This window comes from Chrysemys picta, chromosome 15, assembly GCF_011386835.1.
Source record: "Chrysemys picta bellii isolate R12L10 chromosome 15, ASM1138683v2, whole genome shotgun sequence".
NCBI lineage: Eukaryota > Metazoa > Chordata > Testudines > Emydidae > Chrysemys > Chrysemys picta.
Window position 1 is genome coordinate 2,795,337 of NC_088805.1, and position 27,128 is coordinate 2,822,464.

The 27,128-nt window shown below is 55.4% G+C and overlaps 1 protein-coding gene across 3 annotated transcripts in view; it reads left to right on the forward strand.

Annotated features, from left to right (window-relative positions):
* The first annotated feature begins 828 nt into the window (after positions 1-828).
* Positions 829-27,128, forward strand: part of DTX1 (deltex E3 ubiquitin ligase 1) — a 110,093-nt gene continuing 83,793 nt past the window's right edge. The window contains exons 1-2 of one of the 3 annotated variants that reach the window (XM_065568227.1): positions 829-1,158; positions 2,526-3,859. In XM_065568227.1, coding sequence (XP_065424299.1) covers positions 3,601-3,859 — 259 coding nt within the window. In that variant the 5' untranslated portion in view covers positions 829-1,158; positions 2,526-3,600. Of the gene's footprint in view, positions 1,159-1,847; positions 1,943-2,525; positions 3,860-27,128 lie in introns of those variants that run through there. The other 2 variants (XM_065568225.1, XM_065568226.1) reach the window with 2 other exon arrangements.

Sequence of the window (27,128 nt, forward strand, 5' to 3'; positions counted from 1 at the left end):
GGTGTGAAAGCCTGGATAGATAGATAGATAGATCTCCATAGTAATCATACAGCACCCTAGGGGCATCCAGGGGAAACAGCAGATCAATTGTTTGTCATTCTAGCCAATGCACACGTGGTGGCTACAGGCAGGCAGCAAGGATAGGCAGTCAGGGTACAGGCAGGGACACCATTTCAGATTTCAATGCGGAGGAGGCAACTTTCAGCTGAGGTCCAGGTGCAGCGCCCCCTATACCTGGGAGTCTCGGGGGACATAAAGCCCCCCAATAGGCATGGTGTGATGGAGGGGCAGCCAGGCCAAATTTGAGTGGTGTTGCAACCCCATGTGCCAGGTTGTAATGCCGCTCAAATTTGGGGTGGCTGGACAGGTAACCTGGGTCCCCTAATTAGCAAAGTTCTGTTTGCATCCATGGCTCATACACTAGTGGGGCCAGGCCTGCTTTCCAGAATACTGGTGGGATCTGGGACCCTTGGACCCATATGACCTGGTGCATGGGGCTCCCTGCCCAACCTAAATTGCCACCGTGGTACAAGGTGCAGCGGGTGGTGGAGGCAGTGTGGACTAGCAGTTAGCATTAGAAAGTGGGAGCCAGAACCTCTGAGTTTTATTCCCAACTCTGCCACTGAGTTTTTGGGCAAGTCCTCCCCCCTCTCCGTGCCTCAGTTTCCTCAGCTGTAAAATGGGGACAGCGGTCCCTGCTGTGCTGAGATGAAAGGCGTGCATTCCGGGGGTTCCTCAGGGGGGCAACGCTGGTTGAAAGTCACCCCGCTTCCCCAAATCCGGGCACGCTCTCCCCCCGGGCGCATGGCCGAGGGACCCCCCAGCCAGCTCCCTACGGCGAGGTCGCCCATCGCTTTCCATCCCTGCCCGTCCTGCTCCCCGGCCCCCGAGGGAGGCGGCCTCTAGCCCCCCAGCCTGGCCCGGCGCGGCGGCCAGGCGGGGCTCCCGTTGGGGATGCTCCGGATCCTGTGTGCGCAGCCTCCTCCCGCGGCTCGGCTTGTTGTTCTGGCGAGGGCTGGGAGCCGGGGCGCCCCCGGGTTTGCGCTCGCTGCTGCAGCCAGCCAGTCCCCTCCTCCTCCAGCGCCGGCCCCGGAGCGGCGGCGGCCGCAGCGCAGAGCGGAGCCGGAGCCGGAGCCGGAGCCGTAGCGCAGCCACCAGGTGGGTCTGGGGCGGCGGGAAACATGGCTCCCCGAGAGGGGGGCGAGGGAGCGAGCCGCCGCCGGGTGCCGGGGGAGCCAGCAGCCATGCCAGCGAGCTGGGTTTGCAGCAGGGCGTTGGGGAGGGGGCGACGGGAGCTGGGCTGGCAGATGGGCCCAGGCTGCAGGGAAAACGTCCCATCGGGGCCTCGTGGGGGCTGTTTGGGGGGCAGGTTTAAGGGACCTTCTTGACCCCCCGATAGCTGTGCCCAGAGCCTTGCTATAAAGGAGGAGAAAATGGAACCACCTCCCCCCCCGGGTAAAGGGCACCTCAGCCCTGGCACCAGTGCCGCTCGGCCGGGCAGGGCTGGGCGAGACACTGCCATGCGCTGCCCAGCTCGCCTGGTGGCTCTGCTGTAAGCCCCCTGCTCCTTCTGTCGCTTGGGGTGGGACAATGAGTGTTGGGGACTGGCTGCTTCGATCCTCGGGGTGGGGTATGTGCGTCTGGGGATCCCTTCGTCTGTCCAAACCCTCCAGGGACCCGAATTGACTGCTGCTTCCCCTCACCCACGTACAGGGTGGGGAGGGACATACAGTGGCAAGTGCCTGTCGTGCCCCAAATCACTGCTACTGGGGGGGAGGGGGGAGAGGAAGGAGGGCTGCAGGCTTTGCCGATGACCTCGTTTGTGGCGAGGAGACGAGCAGGGAATGCAGACCCAAACCAAGCCCGGGCCTGGGAGGATGGATGGGGGAGCTGGGGCGAGTGGCTGAATCCCTGCTGGGGAGCTGCGCCTGCAGTGAAGATGGTAAATGAGAGCTGGGCCGAGGCAGGTTTGACCCGAGGAGATGTGCCAGGTGCTTGCTGTCTGAGGGGCTGTGATGTTTGTTTGCATGGCGGGAGGAGGGGAGGATCCGTGCCGTGGCTTGGCATATTAGCCCCAGGGACTGCAGAGCCTGCCAGCAGGCGAGGAAGGGATGAGGGGCCTGCAGTGCTCTTTAAGCCTATAACAGCATCCCTCTTCTTTATCACACCAATCCCTGCACCCCCACCTCCACCTTAAAGGGACACAAGGCATCAGGGACGATCCTGCATCGGAGGGACGGGCTGGACGGCCCTGCTGGGTCTCTGGAGGATGGGATTTCTCCACTGAGGAGTGAAATGGACATAGATGGGGCTCTGGTCCTCACAGAGCCAGCGGAGAGGGATCAGAGCTCCCTTGGGGGCCAGCCTGGCAGAGATGAGGGGGATGAGGAAGGAGACAGCCCAGGGAGAATGAGCATGGGGTCAGTCTCTGGGCTGGGAGGTGGATATACAGAGGGGGGTGGGGGATGGGAGTCGGCTCTCCCAGACAGAGAGCCCCATCACTGATTGATGCTCTCCCCTTTCAGGCTGCATTCCCCACCCGTCCTCCGGCAGCAGACGGGCCAATTTCTCCCCTTGCTACAGAGCTGAGACCTGGTCGGGTGCTGTGGAGCCATCCATGACAGAGACTGAGCAGCAGGAAGCAAGAAGGAGGGGAGAGGCTTTCCCCTTCTGCAGCAGCAGCTCCTTGTGAGCCCCGGGACGCAGCTCCACCCTACCCCCTCCTCCCTGCCAGGCTCCCCTCACCCCCACTACAGACACCAGAGCCGTCCCCACCAGGCACAGAATGTGTGATTCTGGCTGGGGGGGGATGCCCTCCCCAGCCCCAGCTGTGACCCATGGGGAGGGAGCTGGGATCCCAGCGGAGAGGAAGGGCCTGGCGGGGCAGGGTGCCTGAGGCCTTTTGGGCCTGAGTGAGGCGATCTGTTGGAATTGGGGGTGGGGAAGCAGCTGGAGACTGATCACCCGGCATGGATTGTGTGGCCCTGCACAGCCTCCCCGAGGGACTGCAGACAGGAGATTCCCGAGACGAGACGCTGGGCTTGGGCTGGCTGTGCTGGGCTCTGTGGAGGCCTCATTACTCATGCTGCTGAGGTCGAGAGCTTTCAGCAGGGCAGCGGCGCTACGGAGGCACGCGCCTGAGAGCACCAGGGGCTGAGTGTAACCAGAGTCAAGCAGGGAAGAGGGGGGCGCAGGACCCTGCATTTTCTCCGGGGTCTCCTATTTGGATGTGAACAGAGGGGCAGCAGGGGCTGGATCACTTTCCTTCTGCTCCCACCAGCTGCACCTGGACTTTGGAGCACCAGGGATTGGGTGTGGCCAAGATGCTCGCTCCAGCCTGGCTCCATGTGTAGTTAAGAGACTAGACAGCCTCTGGACATCTGGGATCATTCCTCCGGGGCCAGCACGTTGCAGGGACACTGCTCGTTCCTCATCCATGCTGCTTTCGGGAGGACTCTGAAGCCAGAGGTCGAGCCAGTCAGGCCCAGAGAGCCACCCCCAGAGGGCAAGGGGCCTGGGAGGATGCCCTCCTGCTGACTTCCCCGTCTCCAGCCCCTCTGCTGCCTCCCTGCTCAGGCTGCTGCCTGCTGACCTGGCGCCATGTTGCGGCCGAGCTCAGGGGTGTTGATCTCGGTGAATGGGCTGGGCTTCCCACCGCAGAATCTGGCCCGCGTGGTGGTGTGGGAATGGCTGAACGAGCACGGGCGCTGGCGGCCCTACACAGCGGCCGTCTGCCACCACATTGAGAATGTGCTGAAGGAGGACGCCCGGGGCAGCGTGGTGCTGGGGCAGGTGGATCCCCAGCTGGTTCCGTATATCATCGACCTGCAGTCCATGCACCAGTTCCGCCAGGACACAGGTAGGAGGGGCTCTGTGTGTCTGTGGGGCGTGGGTGGGGCGCGGGCTGGCCAGGGGTGTGCTAAGATCTTGGGGTGACGTGGGGAGCTGCCGGTGGGGTTGGGCGTCAGGGCTCATCGAGACCCTCAATCTCTGCTTGGGTTGGGTGTAGGAGTTGCATGCCTCTGCCTGGTAAAGATGGGCATGGGGCTGATCTGATCCCTCATGGCACTGCCGTCATCCAGCCAGGAGAGCAGAGTGCAGCTGGTGCTAGCCTCAGCCGTGGTTCTGGAGACACTGAAGCGGCCCAAAAGGATACACACACTTGTGCATGTCGAGAGAGATGGGGATTAACCACAACTAATGTTTATCGAGGCCAGGTGGAGGAGAGCACATCTTTTACTGGACCCATGTCACAGAGCTCTTCCTCAAGGCTGGGAAAGGAACTCGGAGTGTCACAGCCAAATACAGGGGAGGGGACGGATTGTTTAGATATTACCTCACCCACCGTGTCTCTCTAGTATCTTGGGAACAAAACAACTACAACAACACTGCCAACAATATCTGTGTGTCTGTCCATTGCATCCAGCCAGCCCTCCAATTGGTGTCCGTATCTGTCTGCCTGTCTCTGCCTAGGGTGACCAGACAGCAAGTGTGAAAAATCGGGATGGGGGTGGGGGGTAATAGGAACCTATATAAGAGAAAGACCCAAAAATCAGGACTGTCCCTATAAAATCGGGACATCTGGTCACCCTGTCTCTGCCTGCCATGTGCCCCTCTCTGTCTGTCTGCCTGTCACGTGCTCCTCTCTCTGTCTGTCTGTCTGGCTCGGTTCTGCTTCTCATTGTCATCAATTCTCATTGCCACCTTAGAAAAAGTCTCACGTGAGCTCATTTCCTCTCCCCTTCCCCCAGGGCTGCTGGGAGATGTCGCCCCTTCTCGATCCCTGATCATCCCCCACATTCTGGGAACGCAAATATTGCATCCCATGAGACACCCTGGCTGCCCTGTGGGGACTGAGGTTTGTGTGTGTGGGGGGGTGTCACTCCCAGATTCCCATCACTTTGGCATAGGGGAGGTTGGCCCCAATGATCTCGGGGAGTGGTGGGAGGTGGCTGCCCTGAGCTCTGGTGTCTCCTGCGGGCCTAACTGTGGCATGGTGCTTGTGGTGTTTTCAGAGAGGGGGAGTGCTGTGGTGGGAGGCCAGCCTGCAGGGGGTGAGAAAGGGCATTAGCAGGAAGGATGCACAGAGGGGCTCAGATATCTGGAAGGGAGGCAGCAAAATGCAGATCCTGCTGTGGGCCAAAACCCCAAATGAAGGAGATCCCCAGGATCGGCTCAGGGAGCTTAAAGTGAGGTGGAATCAGTTCCTTCCACATGGATGACACTGCCCCCAACCAGAGGCTGGGGAGCTGGCTGGGAGAGGGGAGCAAAAACCCAAGGCACTATTTCTGGTTCTGACACCAGCCTGCTGTGTGGCCTGGGGCAAGTCCCTGCCTCAGTTTCCCCCAGCCCTATAGAATGGGGATGACGACACCCACCCACTGGAAAGGGCAATGCTATGTAATATGCTTCTGCCGCTGGCTCTTCATGGGGATAACCTGGAGGGGAATGTGGGTCTGTAAGGAGGGACTGTCCTGAGAATGGGAAGCCACGGAGGGGCGGGGAAGCGGGGTGGGGATGGGAGCACTGCACAGCTGGGTATCTGCTGCCTACATGTAGCCTGTGTGGAGTCCCTTCCTGGGACACTGGGGCTCTCTTTTAGGGTAGGCTGGGATTGGAGGGAAGAGGGCTGTCTGCAGGACAGCTTGCGGTGGTGTCTGGCATGGGGCGCAGTACAGGAAGGAGGGGTGAAATACAGAGATGTGCCCGTCAGCTGATTCCTGTCCCCAGACTCCCCCAAAAGGTGCCAATGACACCGGCAGGCCCCTGGCTCCAGGGGCCCTGTTTCAGCAGGGGCAGGGAGGGTCCCCGCTCGCTGTACTCTCTGCCATGGTGGAGGTTACAGAGGGTGGGGACGCTAGCTCTGTGCACTGGGCTTGTGCTCTTTGTGTGACGTGTGGTTTGCTCTTCCATTGCAGCTCTGTGCAGAGCTCTGACCGGGAGGGGACTGGGCGTTAGAGATGTCACTAGCGGCTGTATTGATGTGATCACCCCTCTCCTCCACCCTCCTCTCACTGCTGCTCCCTTGCTGCATGGGCAGCTTCCTATCGCCAGCCTGTGATGGGGCATCCTCCCCCCGCTGGCCCTGAGAGGGCCGAATTAGGCCACATGGGCCCATTCAGCCAGTTAGGCTGCGAAAAGGGCAGAATTAAGCTGGAGGAAGCTCATTAGAAGGCAGCTCCCCTGTGAGGGAACAGGCCTGGCTCCTCCAAAGCCAGGAGGCTGGGCAGAGTGCAGCAGGGAGGAAGCCTGCAGCCCCCCTCCCGGAGGTAGAAGCAGCAGCCCAGTAGGAGGGAGTGGGGTGAGAGCAGTACAGGGTGGAGATGCACCCCTCAACTGTTCACACCAGCCCTGGACTGGCACCGAGCACAGAGAGCAGGCCTGGGTTCCCATACCAGCCACTGCCGCCTGGCACTGCTTGGGGGCAGTGACTAGGCAGACTGCCTGAGTCACTGGTCGAGCGACTGGGTCAGGGCAGCGGGCGGAGGGCTGCCTGATGCTGTGTGGACAGAAGAGACTTTGAAAGACACCCGGGAAGGGGACCCTCCCCCCAGTGACCTGCCTGGAAGGCTGACTCCCCAAGGGGTTGCAGCAGCTCCTGGTGCGAGGGAGGGGCTGCGGACGAAGGGGGAGAGATGCGGAGGTGGAGTGAAACCACAGGAAGGGGCGTTGACTGTACAGAGCTAATCCCCAGAACGGCTAGGAGGAGGTACCACCCGCGGTGGGCAGAGCCCCCCCATCACACAGCTCTACCTGTTATGGTCAGTGCAGAGGGTGCATTCTGCCTAGGTGCCCAGTCTGCTGGCCAGCACAGCTGGTGCCTTCACCTGCATCGGTCTATCACTGTAGAGGTTTTCCACTGGGCTGGCCCTGGCACGCTGGACAGCATGGCTGGTGCCCAGCAGCACAATGGGTACTTTGGGCACAGATGGATCCAGAATGTCTGGTGACCTTGTTGTTGGCGGGGGCTCCCAGGCTACATGCATTGTACCTGGCTTTAGCTGGAACATTAGGGAGCAGGGCAGGTGGGTTCAAAGCTTGGTGCATCTGTAACTTTCAGCAGCAAAGCAGGTGCATTTCAGCTGGATGTACCCAGAACATGGTGGCATGGCAGGCAACATTCATCTGATTACAATACACCACATGGCTCTTAAGGGACATGTTAGATTGTCCCATCTCTGTGCCCTGATTTTCAACAGCCTCTCTTGCATATCTTCTAACATTGGTAACATTAAAAAGAACAGGAGTACTTGTGGCATCTTAGAGACTAACACATTTATTTGTTTTATTAACAAATTTATTAGTCTCTAAGGTGCCACAAGTACTCCTGTTCTTTTTGCAGATGCAGACTAACATGGCTGCTACTCTGAAATTGGTAACATTTGTTGAGAGCGTCGTGTGGGCTCCCCACAATTAGCCTCCCACTGCTTGTGCAGGGCAGACTTGTGGTGTGCCGTTAGTCTATAGATTTGTGCACACCAGCTTTTGTACAGCACCTAGCACACGGGATCCTGGTCTGTGATTGGGCTCCCTGGCACTGCTGCAATAAGTAAATGTACAAAGCTGTTGTTAATTACATCCTGTGGCAAATGGCCAACGCTATGTGGTGGGTCCCATATTTTTCCTTGGGGTCAGGGCGCTGTCTCTGTCCCGGCCCCTATTCTTGGGCTCTGCTAGTGCCCTGGAGGAGGAGAGAAAGGGAGCAGGGAAGGGACCCAGGTCCACCCCCTACTCCGGTCCCAGCCCCTTCAGCTTCACAGGCTTCTTACCCTCTCTCCCCTTGGGCTGGGTTTTGCTCAGTCCTCTGGGCTGGGGGAGTCCTACTGCCCTGCTTGGGCAGGGTTTCCCGTCCCCGTCCTCTGATTGTCTGGTCAAGCCCAGTCAGCTCCAAACCACAGTCAGCTCTCCTTCCCTCCTCCTGTGTGACCAAAGCAGGGGTTTTATTAGGTCTCGGGGGAAGGGGGGGCTTAATTGGCTCCAGGTGCTCTAATTAACCTGTAGTAACCTCTCCTTAGTCCACAGGGAATAAGGCTCTGGTGATCCTGGGGCTTATATACCTCCCATCGATTACTCTCCTGCTGCCCTCTGGCCCTGCTGTACCACAATATATTTATTGCAGTGTCTGTCCGGATACTGGCCTCTGCCCAAGGATCAAAACCACAACAAGAACAAATACCCTTAACAGAAATAAAACATCCAGTTATGTACTCTGAGATTGACCCACAGTAAAGCACAGCCTCTGTAGGAATATACCCTAACTGATACACAAGAACTCCAGCTTACAACTAATATCTGGAGCTACATTTTACACAACAGCTAACTGACCTGGAGAACTCATTGCCACAAGATGCTGTGGAGCTCAGTAAGGTTCAGAAAAGGATTGGATATTTCTGTGGCTAATGAGGACATCTCCAGTTACATGAGAAGTGGTAAAACTTTTGTTGTTAGAAAGGACACAAACTCTCATGCTTCAGGGCATGAGTCAACCACAAACAGATGGGGTCAGGCAGAAACTTCCCCCCTGAAAAGGGTTATTCCATAATTGTCCAGTAGGGGGTTCCTTGTACCTTTCCTCTGAAGTAGCTGGTGCTTGTCAGGCTCAGACAGGGTGCTAGCCTAGGTGGACCACTGGATTGATCCAGTCTGGCAATTCCTGTGTTATATGCCCATATGCAGAGAATCACCTCCCCAGAGTCAATCACCCCCAACTCCTTCACCCCTGCTCCTCCCAGAGAGCACAGCTCTGTATTAGCCCAATTTGATACCCAACAATGTGCTTTGGACTGACCCATTTATGTATAAACATATCTGACATCTACAGACACGGTGCTCTAAGCCTTAGACAGATACACATGTATCAACACCAAAGATAGATAGATCATAGGTACTGCCTGAATGGTTTGGCTTTATAAAGTATTATTTGCAGGCGCCCGTCCAATGGTCCAACCTCTCTCACAACACATCAAGCAATCATAGAATCATAGAAGATCAGGGTTGGAAGGGATCTCAGGAGGTCATCTAGTCCAACCACCTGCTCAAAGCAGGGCCAACCCCAACTATGGTAATGATAGAACAATACTCAGTACTGCCAGTAGACATGGATTCAAACAGATGCCGAAAACTTCCTGGCATCAGCGAGGCACAGAGCTGATGGAAGATTTCCCGGCGGATCAGTTGACAGAACTGAAATTTTCTGTGGGAACTCCCCAGACTGTCCGAACTGCCCGGCTCCTACGGATCACAGGCTCCACGAGCTAGCCCGCTCCCTGCACTGCCTGCCTGGCCGGTGGGCAGGCTACCTGCCTTCTCAGGTCCCCTGGGATGAGGCTGGTTGGCTCCTGGCAGGCCGGCTCTCTGCCCAGCAAGCCAGCCATGGTGATGGCTGGGCAGCCGGAAACCAGCTTTGCAGCAGGGAATTTTTCAGACACGTCCGTTGTGAGGGAAATTGGGCATTTTTTACTTTCTTCCAATTCGGAACCAGACCAGTTGGAAACGCACCGCGGGGATGGCAATTCCATGTGTGAAAGATCCAGAGTGAAGAAGGGAGGTCTTGTGGCTAGCTCTGGATCTGGATTTGGTTCCTGGCTTTGCCACAGATCCCTTGGGCAAGTCACTTAATCTCTCTGCCCATCAGCTCTCCATCCGGGAAGTGAAGGTAGAGATCCTTTCTTTGGCCGAGTTCGATTAGAAACGCTGCAGGACAGGCCTGTCTCGTAGGGTGTGTCTGTGCGGTGCTTAGCACAATGGGGCCTCAGTCTTGGTACTATTGTAGCAATAATAAATAAATCACAGGACCCCCAGTTACTCCCCTAGTCCCCTCTCTTCCCCAGCTGCCTGGACTTTGTGGCACTCTGGAAAGCTGTACATAATGTGACAGACCCAGACAGTGGGGTACAGGAGTCTGGTAGAGGGCAAATCTACTGGTCATTGGATGAGTAGTTTTCTGTTCCCTGAGTGACCAGAGCAGGGGCTGCACTAGAGTAATCAGGAACCTGCTAGAATCAGTTAAGGCAGGCAGGCTAATTAGGACACCTGGGTTTTAAAAGGAGCTCACTTCAGTTTGTAGTGTGAGAGTGTGAGGAGCTGGGAGCAAGAGGTGCAAGGAGCTGAGAGAGAGGGTGTGCTGCTGGAGGACTGAGGAGCACAAGCGTTATCAGACACCAGGAGGAAGGTCCTGTGTTGAGAATAAGGAAGGTGTTTGGAGGAGGCCATGGGGAAGTAGCCCAGGGAGTTGTAGCTGTCATGCAGCTGTTACAGGAGGCACTATAGACAGCTGCAGTCCATAGGGCCCTGGGCTGGAACCCGGAGTAGAGGGCGGGCCCGGGTTCCCCCCAAACCTCCCAATTGACCTGGACTGTGGGTTCTTCCAGAGGGGAAGGTCTCTGGGCTGTTCCCCAACCCACATGGTGAATCTCTGAGGCAAGAAAATCCGCCAATAAGCGCAGGACCCACCAAGATAGAGGAGGAACTTTGTCACACTGGTGTCACGGGTGGGATCTTGGGATGCACAGCGCGGCGGAAGAAGGAGGGTGATTTAAACAAAAAACAAAACAAAAAAAGAGAGGGGTTATTTTTTTTTCATCACAATGGATGACGTAGTGCGGGCACTGGTACAAGCTACAGCGGCCCAGCAGGAGGCTCCCCGTGTCCAGGCAGCCGCCCAACAGGAGGCAGTGCGGCTGCAGCAAGAGACTAATCGCCTGCTGATGGACCAGGCTGCTCAAGACCGAGCTATGTTGCGGGAACTGGTAAACCAGGTAAAGTCCCTTACAGAGCTGAATCGCGGCCATGATGGGACGCAATCATACGGGCCAGCCATTGGCTGCAGAAAATGACACGGGAGGATGATGTAGAGGCATACCTTCTAGCCTTTGAGAGGACAGCCCTACGGGAGGCCTGGCCTCGAGATCAGTGGTCTGGTATCCTTGCCCCATTCCTGTGTGGGGAGGTCCAGAAGGCCTACCATGATCTGCATGAAGCGGCTGCGGCAGACTACCCCCAGCTGAAAGCAGAGATCCTGGCCAGATCTGGAGTAACAACAGCAGTGCGGGCCCAGCAGTATCACGGTTGGAGGTACCAGGAAGACAAAACCCCGTGGTCCCAATTGCATGACCTCATCCATCTCGCACGAAAGTGGTTGCAAACAGAGTCCCGGAGTCTGGAAGAGATACTAGCGGTTCTGGTCATCGACAGATACATGAGGGGACTACCACCAGACCTTCGTGCCCGGGTAAGCCAGAACGAACCCTCCACCTATGATGAGGTTGTCGCCCTGGTAGAGAGGCGAAGGACAGCGAGGGAGCTGACCCGACCAGTTAAGGAAGAGGCCTGACCAAACGAAGGCTGAGGGGGGATATGATTGCTCTCTTTAAATATATAATAATAATTAATGGAGATATCCCATCTCCTAGAACTGGAAGGGACCTTGAAAGGTCATCAAGTCCAGCCCCCTGCCTTCACTAGCAGGACCAAGTACTGATTTTGCCCCAGAGCCCCAAGTGGCCCCCTCAAGGATTGAACTCACAACCCTAGGTTTAGCAGGCCAATGCTCAAACCACTGAGCTATCCCTCCCCCCTATCAGAGGGATAAATACCAGGGAGGGAGAGGAATTATTCCAGCTCAGTACCAATGTGGACACGAGAACAAATGGATATAAACTGGCCGTGGGGAAGTTTAGGCTTGAAATTAGATGAAGGTTTCTGACCGTCAGAGGGGTGAAATATTGGAACAGCCTTCCGAGGGAAACGGTGGGGGCGAAGGACCTGTCTGGTTTCAAGATTAAGTTAGATAAGTTTATGGAAGGAATGGTTTAAGGGGATAACGTGATTTTAGTCAAAGGAACAGCGTGCCATGGCAGGTAATTAGTATAATGCAAATGAGGGTGAGGCTGGAGAATCTTGCCTACATGCTCGGGGTTCTACTGATCGCCATATTTGGGGTCGGGAAGGAATTTTCCTCCAGGGTAGATTGGCAGAAGCCCTGGAGGTTTTTCACCTTCCTCCGCAGCATGGGGCAGGGATCGCTAGCAGGAGGATTCTCTGCTAATTGAAGTCTCTAAGCCACAGGATTTGGGGACTTCAACAGCAGAGTCAAGGGAAAGGGTAGGGACGGCTTTGTGGCCTGCAGCATGCGGGAGGTCAGACCAGATGATCATAATGGTCCCTTCTGACCTTAAAGTCTATGAGGCACCCCGGGTTAAACTAGCAGCACCAAGCCCTAAAGTTCGGGTGACTGGGCCACCAGGAGGGCCCAGGTGGAAAAAGAGAGAGGCTGAAGGCCCATTAGAGGCCACAAAGAGTCGGAGCACTGAGGGAGAAGAGGATCGTGATGTTAGACTGCCCAAACCAAGAGACCGGGGAACGCCTAGGGCTCCATACAGATGTTATGCCTGCGGAGAGTGGGGACACATAGCTGCACAGTGTCCCAATGCTGAGGAGCCTATGCAGTGTAACCTGGGGAATTGGGCAGATCCATGCTCCCTAATCCACCTTGTGGGGGTCTCACTAACCCCACATATGTATACCAGACCAGTGAAACTAAATGGGGTAGGGACCACGGCACTGGTTGATTCGGGGAGTGCTATCATGCTTATCTCAGGGAAGCTCGTGAAGCGTAGTCAGCTGCTACAGGCTAAACGTACGGGGATAACATGTGTCCATGGACAGTTAGTTACTACCCCACCATCCCAGTAAAAATCGAGATCCAAGGGAACACTACTGAGGTAGCAGCAGGTGTAGTCCCTAAACTCCCATACCCGGTGCTCATAGGGAGGCACTTCCCAGGGTTTGGAAACTTACTCCCAGTAGGGGGATTGGAGAAAGATGGGGACCCTAAAATTGATGAGGCATCCACAGCAGACTGTCAACCCCCAATCTTCTCTGAAATCTCCCCAGATTTGTTCTCCACTCCCAGACAGGGTAGAAAGACAATAAGGGAAAGAAGGGCAGCTAAGGCCTTGGGAACCCGAATACTGACCCAAAGCCAGAGGGTCGCTCTTGTAGGTAGGCGGACCCGCGCAGCTGAAAAGGAGGCCACGCAGGAGGGAGAAGCACCTGAGTCTGACCCCCACCCTAATGCTTCTGAACCAGTAGAGGCAACAGAGACTGGGCCCCTAGATCTTGGGCAGATTAGCCCCGGGAGAGGAAATTTTGGACGGGACCAGGCAGAAGACCCAAGGTATGACAACATTAGGAAGGAGGTGACTGAAATAGATGGGGTCCCCGTGGAAGGGAAAACCCAGGGACCAGGACCCTACTTCATAATGAAGAAGGATCTCTTATACCGGGTGGCACCAGTACAGGGGCAGAAGGTACAGCAGATCCTAGTACCTCAAAAACACCAGAACGCTGTATTAAGTCTTGCTCATAGTCATCTTTTTGGGGGGCATTTGGGGGTAGAGAAGACCCTGGCACGAGTCCTACGACGGTTCTTCTGGCCCGGAGTACATGAAGAAGTGCGGAGGTACTGTGCCTCCTGCCCGGAGTGTCAGCTGCACAGTCCCCATCCCCACTTGAGGGCACCTTTAGTACCCCTTCCCATCATAGAGGTCCCCTTTGAGCGAATAGCTATGGACCTAGTGAGACCCCTGGAGAAGACGGCTCGGGGCCACCAATATATACTTGTTGTTTTGGACTATGCTACTCGCTACCCAGAAGCCGTCCCCCTGCGGAACACGGCCTCTAAAACTATAGCCAAAGAGCTGGTGGGGATCTTTGCCCGAATGGGGCTACCGAAGGAGATATTAACCGACCAAGGAACCCCATTTATGTCGAAGCTAATGAAGGACCTCTGTACGCTGCTCCATGTACATACCCTGAGAACTTCGGTCTACCATCCGCAGACTGATGGGTTGGTAGAAAGGTTTAACCGAACCCGGGATGGGAAGGATTGGGACACCCTGCTACCCTACCTTATGTTTGCTATCCGGGAGGTACCACAGGCCTCAACTGGGTTTTCCCCCTTCGAGTTATTATACGGGCGTCACGCCCATGGCATACTAGATATTGCCAAAGAGATCTGGGAAGAGGAACCCAATGAGGGGAGAAATATAATAGAGCATGTAATGCAGATGCGAGACCGGATAGCCCGGGTTACCCCTATTGTACGGGAACATTTGGAGAAGGCACAGGAGGCCCAGCGAACCCATTACAATCACCAGGCAAAAGTGCGACTGTTCCAACCAGGGGATCGGGTTATGGTGTTGGTACCCATGGCAGAAAGCAAGGTTCTGGCCCAATGGCAGGGGCCCTATGAGGTGGTTGAACCCGTGGGGGAAGTAACCTACAAGGTGCGGCAGCCAGGACGCAGAAAACAAGAACAGATTTATCACGTTAACCTTCTGAAACCCTGGCATGCACAAGAGGCATGCACAACGGTCCAAAAAGCCCTAACCCAGGAAAACAAGCCTTCCAAACAGGTGAGAGTGTCTCCTGATTTAACACCAGACCAGAAGAATGAGGTGTCTGAGATGATCTTCCGGAACCAAGATGTGTTCTCAACAAAACTGGGTCAAACAACCGAGACATATCACCACATCGTCACGAACCCTGGGGCCAGAGTAACAATGAGGCCCTATCGGGTGCCAGCGGCAAAAAGGGAGGAAATAAAAGCAGAAGTAAAAAAAATGCTGGAGTTGGGGATCATCGAAGAATCCTTCAGTCAGTGGTCCAGCCCAATCGTGCTGGTGCCCAAACCTGATGGCACCACAAGATTTTGCAACTACTTCCGGCGACTAAACGAAGTATCCCAGTTCGACGCGTACCCCATACCTCGCATAGATGAGCTAGTGGACCATCTGGGTAATGCCCGGTACTTGACTACCCTAGACTTAACAAAGGGGTACTGGCAGATTCCCCTTGCAGAAGATGCAAAGGAAAAGACTGTGTTCTCTACACCAGAGGGTCTTTTTCAATATACTGTCCTCCCTTTTGGACTACATGGGGCCCCAGCTACCTTCCAGCGCCTCATGGACAAGCTATTACGCCCGCATAACAGTTATGCTGCTGCCTACTTGGACGATGTGGTCATTCATACCCCAGACTGGGAAACCCACCTGGAGAAGGTGGAGGCAGTCCTCGCTACCTTCAGGCGAGCTGGCCTTACAGCAAACCCTGCCAAGTGCACTGTAGGGTTTACAGAGGCCAAATATCTTGGCTACATTGTGGGAAAAGGTCTAGTAAAATCCCAAGTGAACAAGTTAGAGGCTATCCAAAATTGTCCCCGACCAAGTCGCAAGAAACAAGTCCAGACATTCCTAGGTGTGGTGGGGTATTACCGACAATTTATCCCCCACTTTGCCACAAGGGCAAGCCCCCTGACAGACCTAGTGAAAGCCCGTGGACCTGATCTGGGGAGATGGTCTGACACAGCAGAGGAAGCATTCACAGACCTACAGACTGCCCTCTGCAATAACCCCGTACTGATAGCCCCTGATTTTACCAAGGAGTTTATCCTGCAGACGGATGCTGCATCGGAAGTAGGGTTGGGAGCTGTTCTATCACAGATGGTCGGGGAGGAGCAACACCCAATTCTATACCTCAGTCGGAAACTCCTTCCAAGGGAACAAAAATATGCAGTGGTGGAAAGAGATTGCCTCGCTGTAAAATGGGCCATGGAAACATTGCGCTACTGCCTGCTCAGGCGCAGATTTGTCCTCGTGATTGACTATGCCCCTCTTCAATGGATGCAGCGGAACAAGGGGAAGAACACAAGGGTGACCAGATGGTTCTTATCCCTCCAACCTTTCCAGTTCCATGTGCAACACAGAGCAGGGAGCCGTCATGGCAACGCCGATGGCTTGTCACGTGTGCACTGTCTGGTGTCCCAAGCTGCCCAACCCCTTGGCGTTGAGCAGGGGGAGGGATATGTGACAGACCCAGACCAGTGGGGTACAGGAGTCTGGTAGAGGGCAAATCTACTGGTCACTGGATGAGTAGTTTTCTGTTCCCTGAGTGACCAGAGCAGGGGCTGCACTAGAGTAATCAGGAACCTGCTAGAACCAGTTAAGGCAGGCTGGCTAATTAGGACACCTGGAGCCAATGAAGAAGAAGCTGCTAGAATCAATTAAGGCAGGCTAATCAGGGCACCTGGGTTTTAAAAAGGAGCTCACTTCAGTTTGTGGTGCGAGTGTGAGGAGCTGGGAGCAAGGAGCTGAGAGTGAGAGGGTGTGCTGTTGGAGGACTGAGGAGCACAAGCGTTATCAGACACCAGGAGGAAGGTCCTGTGGTGAGAATAAGGAAGGTGTTTGGAGGAGGCCATGGGGAAGTAGCCCAGGGAGTTGTAGCTGTCATGCAGCTGTTACAGGAAGCACTATAGACAGCTGCAGTCCACAGGGCCCTGGGCTGGAACCCGGAGTAGAGGGCGGGCCCGGGTTCCCCCCACACCTCCCAGTTGACTTGGACTGTGGGTTCTTCCAGAGGGGAAGGTCTCTGGGCTGTTCCCCAACCCACATGGTGAATCTCTGAGGCAAGAAAATCCGCCAATAAGCACAGGACCCACCAAGATAGAGGAGGAACTTTGTCGCAATAACCATGTGATGGGTCAGGGCTCAGCATGGCTTTAGCCTCACATGGTGCATCAGCATGTGGGTTTGGTTTGAACAGCAGCACCAACAATGGCAAACAGGAAATAACCTGCAGAGCAACTAGAACGGGAGTACTTGTGGCACCTGAGAGACTAACAAATAACCTGCAGAGCAACTGTTACCTATTGAGCCCCAGCTCAAGGGGGGAGGGCGGGACCCTGGGCGCTGGTGACGGGAAGAGCTAAGTCCCCTCCACTACTGGGGCTGCCTCTGTCCATGTCTTTCACTTGGCAGACTGGTGCATCTTGTTGCGAGGCAGAGGCCATCAGCTATGGTAGGAGTGCTGCTGCAATGGCACTAATGGCCAGTGGAAATGCAGCTGCTGCTTTCAGGTCCAAGGGCTGCAAGTTCAAGCCCCAGCAGGATGGAGCACTTTGCTGAATGCTCCTTCTTTCTCCAGCACCAAGAGGTTCTAAGCACATCTGGCTCCCTTCTGAATCACTGTGTCCTAGAGGTGGAGGCAGGGCCAGGGCAGGCTCCGATTGTCTGAACCTGCTACGGTTCTTGAGCGCTGAGCTTTGGTGTGTTGTGGTTGTTACTGGGGTGTCCCAGTCAGGTTCTAGGAAGTCCCAGAGACCTGCAAATAGGGTTGCGGGTTGCTTGGATCAAGCCCAGAGACTCCCTAGGGAGGCATGGAACTCCCCGCTTTCCCGGTCACATCTGCACTGCAGCGGCATTCACCCAGCACCAAGCAAACTCCCACAGTCCAGCCGCACCAGGCTCCTGGCAGAACCTGGCTGTTCCAAAATCCCACTCAGGAATGTGCTGGGGGCGATGGCCCTGTTATGCCGACACCCTTGCTGTGCTAGGTCTTGTGAAGCACAGATGCCAACTGCTTTAAAGGCTGCTTCATTCTCCTACTGGCTCCATGTGTAGGGTTTTTCCTCAGTGCTGGTTCCAGCAGGGGAAGCATGTTCAGAGGTGGTGGGGGAAGCCGTGCATTCCTGGGAACTAGAGGAGCTGGGCTGTGCTCAGAAGGGGCTCAGAGCTTGGGGCTGTCAAGGTGGAGGCCGCTCTGTCTGCGTGTGAAGAGGCAACGGTGTCTGAGCCCTGAGAGGACGAGTCGGACCCAGCCAGCCTGGAGTCGTGATGGGGGTTGTTGGGTTTGGTGGAATCTTGCACCAATAGTTTTACCGCCTGTTTCACACCCGTTTTCAGTGGGAGCTGGGCCAGACGCCAGCTCCAGCCAGGGGGCATCCCTTAGCCATGCAGCCCCCCAGAGCGGGCCCATTGCAGTGCTGGCTGTGTAGCGGGCAATCCCTGGGATCCCCCATAACTCTGCCGTCCCTTACTGGCATCTCATGCTCCCACACTACCCATGGGGCGATGTGCCTGTCGTGCTGAACGGCCCCTTCCCTAGGTCTGCATTGCAGCTCACTGCCCCGGGGTGGGGAAGGGGAGATGGAAGGAAACTCCCCTAGAGGGCTCACAACTACTTGAAGGGATTCTACCCAACTCCTATGCACTAGAGGGGGACAGAGGAAGATGAGGGGGGCGGGGGAGACAAGAACAGAAGGCACACAGGAAGAGATGGACAGGAAGGGAGCTGTGGCTTTAAAGATCGAAGGCTTCTTTTGGTTCCCAGGAGATGCAAGCCTTGTCTGAAAATGCCCCCTTCTTCCCCACTGACTGCGAGCCATTCTCAGCCTCCCGCCCCATGCAGTGTGGTTTACGCGCGGCTGCCTCTCTGCTCAGCACACGCTGCACCTGCTTTCCCACACCCGCCTGTTTGCAGGAAAGGGGAAAAAAATACATCTGCGATGGCCTGGCCTGGTTTCAGAGCAGACACGAGGTGCGGGGAACCCAGCGCCAGCCCTGATGGCCTGGCCTGACCTGGAGAGGTGATGTAGGGAGCGGACTGGTGGGTAGTTCGCCTGGTTCCTGCCCCCGACGCACGCTCCATGGGGATCTCTGTATAGCACACACACAGGTGCTGACAGAGTACCATGGGATTCCCCCACGTGTGCACGTGAACTCTCTCTCTCTCTCTCTCTCTCACACACCCACACACACACACACCCACACACACCGAGGATCTTGCTTACACACATACAAAATACCCTGGGAATCTCTCTCTCTCTCTCACACACACACACAGAGTCAGGATGCATGGGATCTCACACACACTGTCTCTCTCTCTCAGGGTATCAGATGTCAGCCAAGCACACACCATATTTACAGACTCTGCAGGTAAATTACACTAGGAGCCCCCTTATCTTGCACCTGTGGAACCCGACCCGGGGCTCCCCAGCGGCAGGAAGTCTGCCTGGGGGGAAACAGGGTTGCCAACCTGCAAGGCACAAGCTGGCCCCATTGGGCCCAGAATCAGCGGGTGCTGCTGACAAAGTGGGCAGTCTGGTGCCGGGCATTGGTGGGTCAGCACATGTCCCAGCAAGCCTCCCTGGCTGGATTATCCAGATCCCCTTCCCTGGCGGGGCGCATATACCACCAGCTGTGCTCAGAGCCGGCTTTAGGAAGTGCGGGGCCTGATTCGAACAGTTTTGACGGGGCCCCGGCAGGGATGACTGAAAAAAAACCAAAAAAACCGTAAAAACACATGTGGGGCTTGTACTCACCGGGCGGCACTCGTAGTCTTCGGCGGTTTGTCCGTCATTCGCTCCGGGTCTTTGGTGGCACTGAAGGACCTGCTGCCGAAGTGCTGCCGAAGACCCAGAGCGAGTGAAGGACCCGCCGCTGAAGTGCCGCCGAAGACCCGGAGCGCTGCCGGGTGAGTAAAAATTAAAAAGGAGCCTCTAGCCAGGGAAGGGATTCTCGGCCACTTGCCACCACCCCGGCGGCCCTGCCACTGGGCGCGGGGCCCTCTTAGGCGCGGGGCCCGATTCGGGGGAATAGGTGGAATTGGCCTAAAGCCGGCCCTGGCTGTGCTAGCCCAGGGTGTCTCCACCGCGCCACTGCTGCTGTCCCGCGGGGGCACCATTTCACCTCTCCCAGCTCCCGAGGGGCCAGCTAGCCCAGCCCACTTATCTGTGAGTGCTTCTCAGTCTGTCCTGGGTCTCCGGAGCTCCAGCGCCCCCAGGCACATCCCTTCCCCGACAGAGTCCCCCTGGCACGTGCTGGGGCGACGAGGCCTTTGCTACGACCTGACCCAATCTCCTCTCCCTGCAGGTTCTAGAGCAGTACATTTCCAGGGGCAGGCGTGGGAAAGCCCCCTCCCCCTTCTCTGCAGTTTGGCTGGGGAAGGACAGCCTGTCTGGCTGTTTGCTCAGCGGCAGACTGGTGCTCACCTCTAACCCGAGCTTCCCCTTGACACAGGGTCCCACCTGCCTCCGGCTGGGGTCAGTGCCATGAGCGGATGTGTGGGAAAGCAAAGGCTCTTGCAGTCGAACAGCAGGCGGGGGTTGTGCAGAGGCTGGGGGCTACCAGCTCGGCACTGCTGATACAGCCCTTTTCTTAGGGGAAGTGGGGGCTGCTTCTGCCTGTTCAAATCCTGAGTCAGGTCACACGTGTCATGAGTTTGTCAGTGTTATCCTAGTCCCTAGCTGGAGTGACGCCAAAGCCCAACATGCACCTGTAGGCATGTCCTCGTGTGCCCCTTCAATCCACAGCCAGGACATGGCTTCTGCTGGACTCACAGCCTTGCCTCCAGCTCCTGCCACGTCCCCAAAATGCTCAGACCCATGCCCAAGGACTCCAGCAGTGCCCGCTGAATAGGCAGGTCTTGTCATGCCCATACAACGCCCAGCCATGCATTCCTGGCCACAGCCCCCGTATGCCCCTGGAACCCACAGGCACATTCCCTGGGCGAGACTCGCCATCATGCCGTAGGCTCCCCAGCCTTTCTGGCATCCTCATGCCCTGGTTGCTCCTGTGCACCTGAAGTTGCTAGAGCATCTCTGGCCAACCCATCTCCAGAGCCATCTCTCACCCATGGGTGGGCTACGGATGTCTGCCTGGGATCAGCGTCTAGCATTGCCCGGGGCCCACATGAGGGTGCTGCGGGAAGGCATCAGAGTGTAATGGGGCAGATCCTGCATTGGAACCACAGAGCCTGAATTCAGCCCCGGAGACTAGTGCAAAGGGGACCAAGCCAGCAGCCCTGTAAGCACCGCAGGACCTATCGAGAGCAAACCCCAATCTCCCTCTCTCATGGTACTAGATCTGGCTGGTAAATCCCTAGGGGAACCAGATGCCAGTCTCTCTTCCTCAGGCAGCAGAACGTAGACACCAGCCCCAGGGCAGACTAGCAAATGGCTTTTGGCATCAACTGGGTTTCCATGTCCCTTCAAGAATTGCTTATATTTCCCAGAGCCAGGCGGGGTCCCGTGGTCTCCATGTGCTCACTAGAGATCTGCCTTCCAGGAGGTACCAACTCAGCGGCTCTGGTGAAAGGCCAATGCCCCTCCCACCCGCAGTCAGGAATAATTACAGGCAAGAGCCTCTGCCTGCTAGCAAAGGGGAGACCTCCTTAGAAACTCCAGTAGTTTTAGTGATCCCAGCTCATCGCCTTCCCATGCCCCACTGCCTTGTGCTCCTGGCTGAAGGCTCTGCAGGGGCCCGGATCGGGGGAGAGCTGGGGCCTCAGCTTCGTCCCATAGAGGTGTGGCGGCTCCACCCAGCCGGGCGGTGCTCTGCAGCCGTGTTCTCTGGGTCACGCACAGACCACAGGACATTTGAGGGCTCGCCCCCTTGCTGGGCCTTTTCAGTTGGGGTGGGCCCAGCATTGCAGGCAGACTGCGGCCCCCCGCCTGGCCCTAGCTGCCCTCCAATGGCAGAGTTGGGGGGAGGGGGGAGGGGCGAATCAGCCCATACTTACTCCACCTCCAGGAGCAAAGGGGGAGGTGACTGGTGACTTGATAGCCCCCTCCCCCCCCAGCCCTGCTCAAGTGCCCTGCACCCACATCGATCGAGCTCCCCTCCCCCCCACCCCAGCCCTGCTCGAGAGCCCTGCACCCACATCGATCGAGCTCCCCTCCCCTCCCCCCCCAGCCCTGCTCGAGTGCCCTGCACCCACATCGATCGAGCTCCCCTCCCCCCCCACCCCAGCCCTGCTCGAGTGCCCTGCACCCACATCGATCGAGCTCCCCTCCCCTCCCCCCCCAGCCCTGCTCGAGTGCCCTGCACCCACATCGATCGAGCTCCCCTCCCCTCCCCCCCAGCCCTGCTCGAGTGCCCTGCACCCACATCGATCGAGCTCCCCTCCCCCCCAGCCCTGCTCGAGTGCCCTGCACCCACATCGATCGAGCTCCCCTCCCCCCAGCCCTGCTCGAGTGCCCTGCACTCACATCAATCGAGCTCCCCTCCCCCCAGCCCTGCTCGAGTGCCCTGCACCCACATCGATCGAGCTCCCCTCCCCTCCCCCCCCAGCCCTGCTCGAGTGCCCTGCACCCACATTGATCGAGCTCCCCTCCCCCCCACCCCAGCCCCGCTCGAGTGCCTTGCACCCACATTGATCCGGCTGTGTGTGTTGCCAAATGCCCTGCAGGGATGAGATGCAGCAAATACTCAGGTTTCAGGGGTAGCCGTGTTAGTCTGTATCAGCAAAAACAACGAGGAGTCCTTGTGGTACCTTAGAGACTAACACATTTATTTGGGCATAAGCTTTCATGGGCTAAAACCCACATCATCAGATGCATGGAGTGGAAAATACAGTAGGGAGGTATAAATACACAGTACATGGAAAGATGGGAGTTGCCATACCAAGTGGGGGGTCAGTTCTAATGAGACAATTCAAGTTAAGTGGGCTATTATCAACAGGAGGAAAAATCACTTTTGTAGTGGTAATCAGGGTGGCCCATTTCAAACAGTTGACAAGAAGGTGTGAGTATCAGACGGGGGAAATTCTATGAACAAGCCCCTTATGGTGTGGCTGATGTGCTTAGGTCCTATGATGGTGTCCTTTGAATTGATCTGTAGACAGAGTTGGCAATGGGGTTTGTTGCAGGGATCGGTTCCTGGGTTAGTGTTTTTGGTGAGTATTTGCTTCAGGTTGGGGAGCTGTCGGTAAGCGAGGACTGGCCTGTCTCCCAAGGTCTATAAGAGTGAGGGATCGTCCTTCAGGATAGGTTGTAGATCTCTGATGATGCGCTGGAGAGGTTTTAGTTGGGGGATGAAGGTGATGGCTAGTGGTGTTCTGTTATTTTCTTTGTTGGGCCTGTCCTGTAGTAGGTGACTTCCGGGTCCCTTCTGGCTCTGTCAATCTGTTTCTTCACTTCCCCAGGTGGGTACTGTAGTTTTAAGAACGCTGGATAGAGATTCTGTAGGTGGCTTCCGCCTTCCATGGTACTCTGCATGGTGCAGCTAGCTAGGATTCCCCCTCGTAGCTGCTGCTGTTGTGTGACTGGCCATGTTCTGGTCACTCTGTTCTTCTGCCTTGGTCATTTTGCACCTGGTATTTTGGCTCCTAAATCGTTTAGGCACTTTTGAAAGCCCCCTCCCCCCCCATGTTATTCTGGCTCCATTCGTGTTCCCAGGAAGTTGACGGAGACCCAATCCCCAACGCAGATACAGGGATCCATAGCTCATTGGCCTGGTCAGCACCCTGGAACGGGTGGCTTGAGCTGTTAGACCCTGGGAGCTGCCTTCTCCAGTAACACCAGCAGCAGCCCCAGGTCTGGATTTCCTTGTGCCTCGTCTTTCCTGGGATCTTGAATTAAGGAGCCATTCGCAAATGCCCTTGAGTGTCCTGCTGTGGCTGCCAGGCTGTTCGGTAAAGTCCTGCTCCTGCTTTTTCACTGCCCACAGCTAGGAGGGCAGCAGAGCAGCTTCTGCTTGGATCCTTGGTCCGGAAGAGTGACTCTGTTGCATGAGCAGCTGTGAATTGTGACGAGGTTGCACCGAGGTTTTATTTCGATTGCACGGTCTCGTTGTTCTGAATGGGGCAGTGCCCTGAGCACCTCAGCGGTGGACCCCCACTGTACGTACCCACCCCATTGATGTTGCTGGGGTCAGATCTTCCATTGCCTTTGAGTGCAGTTAGTGCAGTCCCCAGAAGGGAGCATAGCAGAGGAACAATGGGACCCAGAAACCCGCCCAGTGCCGTGTGCCATAGGAACCACCTCCAGCTGCAGTGAGTTCGTTTCTTGTCGGTGGGGCCTTCTAGATTCTGCCCGGAAGCGGAAGTGGCTACTGACGTTCATCCTGCTCTGGTGACCAGTGCCTTTAAGGCATGCAGCCAGAAGACCCATATGATTAGTATTTAATATAGTGCCTGGGAGCCCAGTCCTGGAGCAGGACCCCACCATGCTATGTGCTGTACGGACAGAGCAATAAGATGGTCCCTTGCCAAGGAGCTCCCAGTCTAAGGCCCAGATCCTCCAAGGTATTGAGGCTCCTCACTTCCACTGATTGCAGCGGGGGCTCCCTGTTGGGATGAAGTCCACCTGCAGGAGGAGCTGGGAATCCCCGCCAAGGAGAAGCGATGTTCAAAGCTACAAATGGAAGAAGAGTCAGCTGGGAAGAAGCAAAGAGGTGGCAGCTGCGGATCCCGGTCTCACAGGAACTGACCAGCCCACGTACACGTCCCTCTAATGTGTCTCTCGATCAGTCCTCTGAGTGCAAAGAGAGACGAGCTCGTTCGCCCCAGTGGAGCTGAGTCAGTAGTGAGGAGAGGAATCAGAGACCTGCAGGGACATCGGCAGCTTGCTGCAAGATGGAGCTCAGTTGGGTTGATGGGATTCCCATCTCCTCTTGTCCTGGGGCAACGGTGGGGGAAAGTAGAGCCAGCACTGGCTGTCTGTGGCGGAAGGGAAGGGGGCTTGGCTGTTGTTCACCTTAGGCAGCCTGGATTCAAATCCTGTCCCGTGTCACGAGTGAAAAGGACTTGGGTGCTCTGGGTATGTTCAAAGCATAAAGCTACCACTGAGGGCTGAGCCACCTCTACTCAAGAGAGTCCTGGAGTAGGGTAACGGGGGGTTGCATTGAGGAGCATCAGCAGAGCTCACCCGTGTGTGTGTCAGGGAGAGTGGAAGGGAAACTTGGACTCAAGTAGCAGAGCTGGTGGGGGCGTCTGGTAAGAGGGAAAAGCAAAGGCAGAGCTGTGTGCATGGGACCCAGGAACAGCAGGTCCGATCGGGACTGAGGACTTTGTGTGTGTGTGGGGGTGTGTGTGTGGGGGTGTGGGTGGGTGGGTGGGGGGGAGGATGGGGACTTGGAGCTGGAAGAGCCATGTGTGCTGGAACCATTTGTATAGTGGGGGGGAGGGGGGGGGCTGAGAGCCACTGAACCAAACTGTAAACCCTGGATATGATGGAAACACTTCCAGCCAGGGGGTGCGGCAGCCCCCCCAGCACCCCTAGTTCCAGCCCCTATGGAAATAGCAGGGGGTGCTGTTGCTCAGGACTGAGGTTTCACAGATTCCAAGGCCGGAAGGGACCATTGTGATCATATAGTCTGACCCCCTGGATAACACAGGCCACAGAACTTAGCCAAAATAATTAATGCAGCAAAGTGTCTTGAACATCCAATCCTGATTTAAAATGGTCAGTGATGGCAGAAGCCACCACGACCCTTGGTAAGTTGTTCCAAGGGTTAATTACCCTCACTGTTAAACATTTACACTTTATTTCTAATATGAATTTTTCAAGCTTCAGCTTCCAGCCATTGGATTGTGTTTGGGCTTTTCTGCTAGACTGAACAGCCCGTTATCCAACATTCATTCCCCGTGCAGGTGCTTCCAGACTGTGAGCGAGTCACTTTCTTTTTGTTAAACTAAGTAGATTGAGCCCATTGAGTCTATGACTGCGTCGTGTTTTCCAATCCTTTCGTCATTCTCATGGCTCGTCTCTGAACTCTCTCTGACTTAGCAACATCCTTCTTGAGCTGTGGGCACCAGAGCTGGACACAGGATTCCAGCAGCGGCCGCACCAGTGCCCATAAATTAACCCCTCTACTCGCGCTCAAGATTCCCCTGTTCATGTATCCCAGGATTGCACTCGCTCTTTTGGCTACAGCGTTGCACTGGGAGCTCAAGTTCAGCTGATTATCCACCATGTCCCTCCATCTTTTTCAGTCACTGCTGCACATCGAGTGGATGTTTTCAGAGAACTATCTACAATGACTCCCAAGATCTCTTTCTTGAGTGGTAACAGCTAATTTAGACCCCATCATTGTATATGTGTAGTTGGGATTATGTTTTCCAATGTGCATCACTTTGCATTTATCAACATTGGATTTCATCTGCCATTTTGTTGCCCAGCCACTTAGTTTTGTGAGATCCTTTTGTAACTCTTTGCAGTCTGCTTTGGACTTAACTATCTTGAGAAGTTTTGTATCATCTACAAATTTTGTCACCTCACTGTTCACCCTTTTTTCCAGATCAGTTATGACTATGTTGTACAGCACTGGTGCCAGTACAGACCCCTGGGGGACACCACTATATTCCTCTCGCCATTCTGAAAACTGACCATTCATTCCTACCCTTTGTTTCCTATCTTTTAACCAGTTACTGATCCATGAGAGCACCTTCCCTCTTATCCCAGGACAGCTTACTTTGCTTAAGAGCCTTTGGTGAGGGACCTTGTCAAAGGCTTTCTGACAATCTAAATACACTATATCCACTGGATCCCCCTTGTCCACATGCTTGTTGACCCCCTCAAAGAATTCTAGTAGATTTGCGAGGCATGATTTCCCTTTACAAAAACTCTTCCCTGACAAATCATGTTAATCTATATGTCTGATAATTCTGTTCTTTACTATAGTTTCAACCAGTTTGCCAGGTACTGAAGTCAGGCTTACCAGCCTGTAATTGCCAGGATCACCTCTGGAGCCTTTTTAAAAAATTGGCATCACATTAGTTATCCTCCAGTCATCTGGTACAGAAGCTGGTTTAAATGATAGGTTACAAACTACAGTTAGTAGTTCTGCAATTTCACATTTGAGTTCCTTCAGAACTGTTGGGTGATACCATCTGGTCCTGGTGACTTATTACTGTTTAGTTTATCAATTTGTTCCAAAACCTCCTCTAATGACACCTCAATCTGGGACAGTTCCTCAGATTTGTCACCTAAAAAGAATGGCTCAGGTTTGGGAATCTCCCTCACATCCTCAGCCGTGAAGACCGATGCAAAAAATTAAGGCTTGGAGGATTTACAAAGATACTTTCAATTCATGAACCTTTATTCCTGGCATTTAAACCCAGGCTGTATTCATGGGAGAGTCATCTGGGAAATAAACCCAGCCCCTGTGTTGTCTACCCAGAGGGAGTCCTGTGATCGCTGTGATAGCTAGAAGAGAGGAGGCAGAAGCACGTTGGCTCAGGCAGGTGCCCTAGGGAGAAGTTATCTACTGTATCTATTTTCCTTCCAAACTCTGTTTGCATTTCACTCTCTGCTCCCCTTTTCTCATTAGATCATTTCTGTCTGCTCTTTTTCCCAGTGTCTCCTCAGTAGAATGGGACTCCAAACCACACCCACCCAGGTCAGATCCTCTCTGCCATCTCGCCTATGGAAAGTGAGCTGCAATTAAAATAATGGTGTGTAGTGCAGCACACCCATGGGTGCTAACCAGCTTAAAGGGAGTAGGGAAGAAGCCTGGCTCTAACCCCGCTGCACCTGTCAGCAAAGCTGGATGGATAGATGCACATGCAAC